The 10,954-nt window shown below is 37.7% G+C and overlaps 1 protein-coding gene across 1 annotated transcript; it reads left to right on the top strand.

Annotated features, from left to right (window-relative positions):
- Positions 1-674: 674 nt before the first annotated feature.
- TCTN2 (tectonic family member 2) lies at positions 675-10,283 on the top strand (the record flags this gene model as incomplete). Its single annotated transcript, XM_009704383.1, has 17 exons — positions 675-788; positions 1,096-1,169; positions 1,927-2,122; positions 2,357-2,457; positions 2,714-2,910; positions 3,140-3,263; positions 3,915-4,050; positions 4,735-4,800; positions 5,637-5,765; positions 6,035-6,112; positions 6,437-6,517; positions 6,848-6,959; positions 7,356-7,459; positions 7,842-7,998; positions 8,641-8,766; positions 9,244-9,332; positions 10,168-10,283. Coding segments are annotated over 17 exons (2,000 nt in total), but the record flags the coding sequence as incomplete, so codon positions are not given.
- Positions 10,284-10,954: the final 671 nt, after the last annotated feature.

The raw sequence follows: 10,954 nt of genomic DNA, 5'->3' as shown, positions 1-10,954 counted from the left end.
CCACGGAGGTTCTGCGGGTTCCCCAGGGCCGAGGAGGTCAGGGGCCTTTGGTGCCCCTGCCCCGACCCGAAGGTGCTGGACCTGGAGTTTTCTGTCACTGCTTAGCAGTAGGGGAGACTCGGAGGGGGAAGGTGGAGCTGCTTGTCTTGGACTTTTCAACCTTGGTGAAGTCTGTAAAAGAAATTCTAGTAAAACTCCCAACTTGGAGCCCTAAACTTGAAACTATGTCTACATGCTGAGGGCAGTAGTCTGCAGTTACTGGATCACAGGTAGCAGAGCACCGCTGATACCCGTCATGGCCTCGAGAAATTAAAAAGTGTAAACTGAAGTCAGCAAGAGATGCTAAATACATTGTTGCCTGACCTGTGTAGTATCTGCGTGGGCCACTAAGTGCTGCAGTCTTCTGCCCTGATGTTATGCTACTGTGTGTTTACTGAGCATCCTGACAAATGTAGACTTGTGGTATAGAAAGCTATGGTGAACCCACTGCTCTAGCACCTTGCAAGAATGTTAAATACAATCCCGTACTAGGCATCAAAAGATGTTTTTGTCCTGTTTGTGACAATTTAAAATACAGCAAAGCAAGAATCTAACCCAAGTGTACATGTGTCTTACAGATGTTACCTTTTTCAGTTACTGTGTGTTGAGACTTGTTTCTTTCTCTCTTTTTTTAGTCTTTCAGCCTTCATTTATCCATATGTCAGGGCCCAGAGTCAATTCGTTTTTTCTTGGAAATTCTTCAGGAGTTAATTTTTCTATAATTGTAAGTCCTATAGATGAAGAGACAGGTAAGAACACTTCACTTCCCCTCCCCTGCAGTATGTAAATAAATATGTTTGAATTATTAATTTTTTTTTGACACTAAAATTACTGGAGAAATGGCAATGCACTTCATTTATAGTGCTTTAGTAGTTACTGAAATAGGAACACCAAAGGACTTCTGCTGATTAAGCCCTTGGTCCTCTGTTGACTCCTGGTCAGCTGGGCCTAGGGGATGCCTACTTGGAAGCACAAGAGGAGTTTAAATGTACTTCTTATTTTCCAGTCTTTTCTAAATAACGGTGGAATACTTTAAACATTTTTATTTTGATATAGGAAAATTGCAAGTTGCAGATTGCAGTGGAAGTAAAAGAGCTGCTGACTGGAATTTGAATGTAACACCTGGTATGGTATGTAAAATACTGATTTTTCCCTAAAATGGGAAGCATTGAACTGTCATGTATGAAAGGCTAATGAAATAGTAGCAAAACATTAATATACTAACAACCCAGTTTGAATGTCTTGCCCTTGCCTTTTTTCTTTGACTTATCTTTTTGTGTGGATGCCCTTACTGGAGTCTGCTGAGGTGCAGCTTTGACACTGGTTCCTTGCTGTCCTCCTCCTCTCCAGAATTGCCAGTACTTCCTGGCTGGCTGTAGCATTTGAGACTTTCAGATCTGCTGGAAGGAGCTAATAGAAATAAAAAAGTAATGGTTTTATCCAGCGTAAGCTCTGGAACATCTATATTTCTTGGACTTGCCTTCAGTGTTATGTTATACATAATTCCTTAGGGGTTTTATCAACGCTGCAGTCGTCCCAGTTTTCAAGTGAAGGCACCTGTAAGAACTGAAATTCACTTTTCAGTATTTGTTCTTTTCTTTAGAATTGTGCATGTAATTTCTGAGGTAACTTAATCTGTGTGCATGCCTTAAAGTTCTGTGTACAGTTCATGTCCTCACTGTATTTGCATATCTCAGTAGCAGACCCTTTGTCATTCCACTCTCAACAAATGTCCAGCTTAATATAGGAAGAATATCATTATGCTGTAGCGCTGACAAAACACAGTGGTACTGAAACTTCTCTTTCAGAAGCTGATGAGTGGTATACATAAGAGTAATTTAATACAAGCCATCAAAGCTATCAAACTGTATTTTTGCATTTTTTCAGAACACTTCCAAAGTGACTATAAGCTTGACTAGAAATCTGCAGTTGTGTTTGCCGAATGCCACTGACTGCTGCACAACACCTCTCTGCGTGGTTGAAACACTTCAGGTTTTGGCTTGCCGTAATTCAGTGATGTTGGCTCATCTGCTGATTCAAGCTGAAATATATGCCAACTCGTCCTTTACAGGAAATGTGTCAGGTAAGTGTTTAGATATGCTAAAGAAGAAATAGTATTTTGGCTGCTCTTGTCCTCTATATATGAAAAAATAAAAACTGGGATTTGGGCAGCAATAAGAGATACTGAATAGTCATTAATGGAATTTAACAAAATATTTGTACACAGATGGAATAAACTGCAATGTGCATGGTTTATTTATTTGGATTCCAGTCCATTTAATCTGATTTTCTCCTGGTTTTTTAAATTATTTTACAGAAAATGCAACTATCATCCCAAACCAGGTGTTTCAGCCCTTGGGCTCCTGTCCTTGTGACTTGACAGCTGGAGCTTGTGATGTTCGTTGTTGCTGTGATCCGGTACTTACTTCATATTAAAATTTGATTAAGTGTTTTCAAAATTCCTAGGCTCTTTCTATTGTCTGGGGCGGGGGAGAGAGGTACTGAGCACTTCAGACTAGATGGGGCTAGAGGGCTTGTTTGGATTTTCCAGTATTTCTAATAGTAAATATGACCTCTGTCTACAAAACTGGTTTGATTTACCTGTAATTACAGCTGTAGTGCCTATGGTAATGCCATTACTGCGCTAAAAAGTGACCATTCTTTTCCCTTTCAGGAGTGTACACCAGACTTGAAGCAGTTATTCAATGAATCATGTTTCACTGGAGTGTTTGGTGGAGATGTAAACCCACCTTTTGATCAGCTGTGCTGTTCTCAGTCAATGGAATATACCCCTGATTGGTTTCCCTTCCTTTGTGTACAATCTTCTCTTAACAATACACCATTTCTTGGCTACTTTTATCACGGCTCTACGTAAGTCTTAAGAAAATTTATTTTTTCAACACATGCATTAGGCATGCTACTGAAAATATAACCTGATTTTATAATGAAAGTTATTTTAAATTGGAATTTTAGGGTGTGAACTTTAAATGCAAATGGAGAAATATCATTGGTACTATATGAGAACATGGGACATGAAAGCAAATGTATACTTATTTGTGTGAGGTAGAGAGGAAAGAACTGTTTTTTAACTTGTTTGCAGTTCTACACCCGAAGTTCCTTCGTTTAAGATCCCTTTACAGACTTCTCCTGGGAAACTTTTCACTGGTTACAGACAAGGAGATCCAATTATGACAGAAGAAAATGAGTATTTTACCATTCCCCAGGTAATCACTTTATGAGCTTTTGAATCCTCTTGATTTGTTTGATACTCTCTGTATATCACAGTCCTCATGGCTTTGTAAACAGATTCTGCAACTTGCTGTGGTGAAGTGGTGGAACATTTTTCACAAAAAAACCCAAAAGGCACAAAATCATTATTAAAAGTAAACATTATCCTTCCTGATCCCCCTGCCCATCCCCCCAAATAGTCATGTCTTCATTATTTCAAGAGGTAAAAGCAAGCTTGGCATCGCAATTAATAGTTTATCACTTACCATATTTCTGTATTTTTTGGTTTGCCTGCTGCATTACTGAGCACTATAGTTGGTTTTCCCTTTGAATCTTAGTTATCTGGTTGTACCTTTTTCAAACTTCTGTTGCATTTTGGAGAGACTTGTTGGTTATAATTATTTTGACAAATTAGGAGGAAGCCATAGTGTACATTGAAATTATTTTTAAAGCTGTGCTTTTTAAATTTTAGCCTCTCTTTTGCAACGGATTGTGGTATTTTGATAACATCAGATTACTTGTTTCTCAAATTTTTGTATATGGCTGTAGTACACACTTGGAGCATTTCACTAACAAATAGTCTTCAAATGAAAAGCAAGGGGCTACAAAAGGGTCCAACATACTTATTTCTGTTGAACCATCTGCAGCGATCTATGGCTGGACAGTGTGTTGGAAATGCCCCTGTAGCGTATCTCCAGAACTTTGATGTCAAATGCCTTACCAATCTAGCATCTTACAAGGAAGGACTGCCCCATGATGTGAGGATAAACAGTGGTACTGGAGGTATGCTGCATAAACTCTAACAGAAATGTGTTTTGTGTTTCTCAGAGCTGCTAGAACAGAACAAACCTGAGAGCTGTTGACATAGTAGCGGCATGTAGTATTTTTGTAATCTGGTGGCTGTAGTTCAGCATCTGGGGATGTTCTATTCCTGTTTCTGATGACCTTCTAGCAAGTGTCCCACTATTTCCCAAGGTTTAGGATATGAGAAATAGTGGGATGAGCCTTTGTTTCCCATTTATCTGTTTCTGGTGACTCATAGTGGCTATGGTTGCACATGACAGAACAGCATCTCTCCCACTTTCTATTTTCAGACCGTTGCAGAGCCCTTTTTATGTCAAGAGGGTGCAGTATCATCATTTTAGAATGAGTGAGAAGTGGGTACTTTCTGCATTACAAAAGCATATACTTATGAAGTGTCATTCTGGAGTTTGAGATAATATGATTACCAGCATGAAGATAATTTATTTTAGGCTCCATAATTGTCTAATTTTGTTCGTCTGGGTCTTTGTAAGATCCAGAGATAACTAGCTATGCTTTCAAAAGACATAAACAGCTTGGTCCTTTACCAAAATTAATTTTCTATTCAGTTTTCATAACAACAAGGATTGCACCTTGGATATGAAAACAGTGTGTCTGTCTGTCTCATTTGTCGGGATTACTGCAGTGTTTGTTTTTCATTCTTAGACTTCATCCAACAAAATGTCATCTATAGGACCATCACTGACATGGGCAAATTCATCACTGAATGTGGTATGTCTCTTCCATTTAATAAATAAGTTTCTTACCTAAACTGGACTATATCAGAAAGAAATTATTTTGATGCGTGAAATGTTTACCTGCCGCAATTCTTAGGAGAGAGCTTGAATGTTATCTAATACTCTAAAAGTAAACTGTTTGGCTTACTGCAAAGCAGAAAGTATTTAATTTACCCCAACTTGATTTAAACTTGGTCAAGAAATTGGGTCCCTTAGCTTACATTAAAAGTAATTTTTGAGAAGAAAAAAAAACAATAATAAAAATAAACAAAGATATAAAGAATGCTTTAAAAAAATCTCCAGGATGAACATGTAAGTGGGTTGGGCAGACTGTAAGCAGAGGTCTCTGTTTTGTAAGCTCTCATGCCTTTTTAAGGGCCTTTTTCAGCCAATGAAGCAATTATTTGATGTAGAACAGTGGTTCCCAGTCAGTGGGAAGATAATGCAGCACAAATGAAACTAATGGAATCAAAGCTAATGTGTTTTTCTGGGCAGTGATGGCTCCCTGGGAGGGATGAGATGAAAGCAGAGGGAGTCCTGCGTCCAGAGAAGTGCATCAGCTCATGATGTGAAGTCCAGTGCTGGGCTTTTGTGGAGAGGTTTAGCTACAAAAGGACTTGGAACCGCTGATGTTAAAATATTGATAAGCTAGGGAATTGTACTGTTGCACTGTCCTAAGGAGATGGGACTTAAACAGTAAAATAAATTCTCAAAAAGATTATAATCTCTAGAATTTTGCCAGAGTTTTTTGATGTGTTCTTTTTCAGCTACAGTAACATAGCTTTCTAATTAGCAATGCTTTTCATTGTGGCTTTTTTTTTCTCCTGCCAGAAAGCCTTCATACTGCTGAGGTTCAATGTCGAAATGTAACTTTTGCAGAGCATTATACATTCATCTTGAAAGACAAGGACATAGAGGATATAAATGTTACAGTCTTCCTTGGAAGTTTATGTGATGGAGGTATCATGAAACTTCTTTTGTGATTTTTGATTTACGTTTTTTTCTTCAGCATGGAAATTTGGGGATAGAATATTTTATTTACTAATACTTCTTTAAAAGAATTTCCCTTGGACTCTGGAAAGAAAATGTATGGGGCTGATTTCCATTAATTTATATTATTTTGAATTTTCTGTTACTAATGAAGGATGGAAGTTTGTATCCTACACAGAGCATACTTTTTGCTAATATACTTATTTAAAAGTAAAGTCATGGTTTTTTTCTTTTACCAGAAATACTGACACAGAGATTCACAGTCAGATTTCTAAGTTTAAAGAGTACTAATGCAGCAGACCTGTTGGGGAATCCAGGTATTAATATTTTATTTTGCCTCTTAAAAGAAAAAAATTTTTGTACTGTACAGATCATTATCAGTGACTATGTTTTATATCTCTTTTATACTTCTTTATGTTGCTGGCCCCCACCTTCCTGTCTTAATGCACTGCCAATCGTAATAGCGGTGATTGGTTCTTAGGCTTTTCTTGTATAGATATTGATTATTTAAAGTGAGGGTATTCCTACTGTAATGGAAATGTCTGTTCATTTACTTCAAGATTGATGACACTTATTCTTAAAACAATGCTAATGCTTATAGATTTTTATACAATGTTCACGATTTACCCTTCTATATTTAGGTTATCAAGTTGGAAAACCAGTGAGAGCTGCAAATATGAATGCTTCTGATACTTTTGGAAGCCTAAACATTTGGCAGCCAGGTACTGGCTTATGAGGTTGCAACTTCAACGGTAGTTAATGCTAAGATGTTGGGGGGTTGTTTGGTTTGGTTTGATTTTTTACATATTTTAGTCAAGAGTCTCTGCCAAATTTTGCTTTTCTAGACTATTTGCTAACCTTTTTTCAAACTTCAGTGAGTAAGCCTCTAATGCTGTCTTGGAAAATTGAAAGTTGAATGGACTTGTATCTATTTTTGAACTATACCACTTGGTGTTTTGCATTCTAATGTTTGATATTTTTGCACAAAATTGAAAGCTAGAAATCGAAAGGTTGATACAGGAAAGCTCAATTAAGGTATTTTCATTTCATAGCTGGCAGAGGTTTGTGTACGTCGGCAACTTATACACCAGTTATATTTGGACTAGATTCGCTCTCTGGGTGCATTCTAGAAGTCGGTATTAATGAAGATTGCAGCCTTTTAAGGTAAGCTACGTAGGTTGAATTGTTTTTCCCTGCATCCCTCTTGTTGCTTATTACATGATTCTCTACAAATACCTACTATGCAGCACTGTTCTTTTTAAATGTTCATGTATGCATTTCAGCTTTCTGTGGTTGATAGTGTCACTTTTTTTTAAAAAGGCAAATTATAATAATGGTTTCACTCAGATCTCTCTGTATTCAAATGAGGATTATGTTGGGGTGGAATGCTTTGCCATTTCTTCCCTTCAACAGGTAACGCAGTAGGTTCAAGTTTGGTTTTGTTGAGTGATAACATCTTTCAGAGGAAACTGAACTTATGATGTAATAATCACATTGCAACCCAGAGTGGTAGACAGTACAGATTTACTTTATCTGTAATCTTACATTGTTATCTTGCAGAGAAAACGTAACTGAGAAATTGAATTCATTAATACAAGCTACTCACATTGGAAAGAGGGACAATTCAAGTTACAGTGATCTAAATGACTGGGTGGAAATTATACGTAAGTGAGGTTGTGTTGTTGTTTATAGTCTAAATATGCCCATACAGTGAATACAGCAACTCAAAATAAAACCAAAATATAATACTGATCTCTGTGTCTGGATCCATCCATCCATATATATGTATGCACACACACATATAACTCAATGTGTATATGGATACTGCACTAAGATGTATTTTACTGTCAGCCTGTACACATATGACTTGGTATTTTAGTTCTCTGTTGATAAAGTACTCCTTTATGTGTTTTATATAGAGAAAACATTTTTTTTCTGTGTTCCTGTGTGACAGTTAACAATATTGCACTGAACAATAATATGATTATGGAAAATATAATGTTTTCTATAATATTTCCATTTAAATAACTCCATTCTCGTCCATAGGTCTTGATCCATTTAATTCTGATACCAATGTGAGCACTGGAAGCTTAAAAGGCATTTGTCCAGATATTCCTGCAAATCTGAATATTCGCATAATCTTTGCCGATGTGGGTGCAGTACAAGGGATTCCCCAGCAACAGATTCTTGCTGTGCAGATCAGGTAGAGAGAGTTGTGTCTCTGGCTATCTGACAAATAAATGTTTCATTTTAAGGCTTGCTTACCTAACATATCCAGATTAAATTTTACAAACAAAAATGTTATCTTGTTATTTCTGATTTTTTACATGCCTTTTATTTGTGCAACCCAAATTGCTTTGATCACAACCAGGTTTGTCTTTCTCCCTCCGAAATGAAATAAAATAAACAAAAAATAACCTTTCTACTTCAGTGAAATATTAAATAAAATCTGTGATGCTGCCAGTAGTAGGCATACGCAGGGCATTCCATCAGAAGAACGTTTTAATTTCTTATCATATGGTGGAAATGACAACTTTGTCCTGTCTTCTGGCTTACCCCAATGTAGAGCTCTTCTTAAGAACTATGGTAAAGTCTTTATTCTTTCCTAAAACAGTGAATTTTCACTTTGCAAACATTTTTTTTTTTCGAAGTGAAGCCCAATCAAATAGGATTCTGTTCCACTTTACCTCATTTCCTGACTTTGCAAGTTCCCTCCCTGCATGGTGCTGGAAATCCAGAGATAGTCAACCTCCTCCTAAATAGTCATTTTGTCCTTTCATTGTTATGTTTAGGCTCTACATTTCCATTTACAGCCCTCAAGTAATAGTTATGCATATTTTTACAGTTACTCAACAGTCATATGGCAGTTCCAGTGCGGGCTTATCTGTGAAAACAGCATCAGCTTTCTTCCCATCACTTCTTCTGTTCAGTTTATTAAAGTGCCAGCTCAGCCACCCATTCCAATGACAAGGTAATTTTTGTAAAAGCATTGATACTTGACATTATGCTAAGTAGATGTGAATAACATTGATCAAAAGGTTACTTTAGTTTGGTGGAGTACAGAGCAAGAAGGCTTGATTCAAAGACTTATTGAGCTAACAATTCTGTTAGTGACAATCTTCCGCAGGAGCATGAAGAACATGAAGGCCTGTAAATTACCCTGTGAAGTTGTCATCTGGTTTTAGCAGACAAGCTTCTGTGCTGTCTACTTGAGTGGGTAAGGGGTGCTGAGTGAGGGCCCCAAACTATCCATTGCCTGAAAATGACAGAAATGGAGTAGAAGGGAGGCTCCTGTTTTTATCAGAAGAAAAGTTGTAAGAGAGTAACGAGAAGCTTGTGGTTTGGTTTTGTTTTTTCCTGTAATCTGGATACCTTTCACTCTGTTTTTTTTCCATTTGCCCTGGTGTTCTGGTAGTACAGTAGTTTAATAAAGTTTTTTTTTTTTCAGATTTCAGATTAATTATACAGAATTTGACTGCAATCGAAATGATGTGTGCTGGCCACAACTTTTTTATCCATTCACAAGGTTTTACACAGGTAAAAATAATAAGGAATGTGGAATGCCATGGACTGGCTATATTTCTTTGAGACATAATAAGATGTGTGGAGTTTAGTCTGAAAGAATGCTTTGTAGTAGGGAATTAAAATTTCTGTTTTAGAAAGCATGGTCCAAAAAGTCTGTTTAATTTTTTCCTTGTTAAGGCATTAATTTCTTAGTTAGACTAGTGGAAAAAATAATTACTAGGAGTACTTTCTGGATAAGACTGAAATTTTGTGAACGTCTGTTTGGCAGAGAGAGATTCTTTTTCACTGCCCTGTAGAGTTTGGAGGGAGGTGCACTTTCTAAGGCAAAGGAGAGTGCATCATGTTATGATGCTGTTCTGGTTACATTTCCTGCTGTAATGACACAGTGCGTGTCGTTGCCCTTGAAGGGTGGATGGAGGCTTTGTTTCTCCATTTGCCAGTATGTGTTTTTTCAGTCAGCCCACATCAGTTCCAGTAAGAATTTGCCATATTGCTAAGACAGTTAATTTTAAAATTCCTTCTGTTAAAACTGTGGTGGATTATGTTTTGTGGGAGACTGTAGGTTAAATGTCTGGCATTTCAAAGGGCTTCAGGGCAGTTGGACTCTGTTCTGGGAGCTGCATGGACAGATGCCAACTGCCCGAGTTTATTATCTGCACAACTTGAGGGACTAAAGTTACACAAAGTATAAAGTTTTATAAGTATGAAACATCTTATTTGCTTTGTGCTACATTATTTTATTCAGGCTATGTGTATACTTTAACCTGTATCCTTTGGGTTGTTGTCTGAACTAAAATTTAGTTCTCATATGCTTATACTTTTTTTCCTTTCTTTTTTTCTTTTTCAGGAGAACCATATTCCCAGTGTCTTGCTAAAGGCCTGTCATTGGCATTTCTTGTTTTACTTGCAGCAATTATGAGTAACCCTTGGTTTTCTAAATTATGGAATAGTTCCTTGGTTTAAAAATGTTGATGTAAAGAGAACACTTTTGTTAATATTTTGAGTATTTTTGGGTAAAATTTATGGTAAATATTTTTGGATTTTGTAGACATTTTATGTAAATATTTAAAAGATACATAAAATGAATACTCTTACGGTGTACAACAAATGGTTGTGTTATTTAAACCGAAATGTAATGGAAATGTCTCTAAGTGCTGGGCTCGGTGTTTGGCGCAGCAGGGCTGCAGAGCTGACCAGCAGGGGGAGCTCTGCATGACCGGCGGCACAGGGGGGCGCCCGGCCCGGGGCCACCCTCGAGGGTGGACCTTTGTCTCCTCTCCCGGTGTCGCGGGTGAAGGCGGCAGTTCCTTTTTCATCCCCACCCGTTTTTGGAGCAGCGGACAGATTATTCGCTCTTCTGAAAAGTAACAATGCTTCAGATATTTTCGTGTATTCATTTAAAATTCTCTTTTCCAGTTAACTCTTGACATTGGCAACCTCTATCTGATCTGGGCTACGCAGGGTACGGAAAACGTTTACTAGTGCTTTTCGTCACGTGATCAAATATGACGTTCAGTTTGGGGTCTTCCTGTGGCTCGGCGTTTATCCTTCTCTTAGGAATGTGTTTCCTCCTTTCGCACGGAAGCCTTTCACGTGGGCACGCCGGCGCGCTGGTTTCCGTCCCGTTTTCTCGG

This window comes from Cariama cristata, unplaced genomic scaffold (assembly GCF_000690535.1).
Source record: "Cariama cristata isolate BGI_N322 unplaced genomic scaffold, ASM69053v1 scaffold18447, whole genome shotgun sequence".
Lineage (NCBI taxonomy): Eukaryota > Metazoa > Chordata > Aves > Cariamiformes > Cariamidae > Cariama > Cariama cristata.
This window is presented reverse-complemented; position numbering and strand designations above follow the sequence as displayed.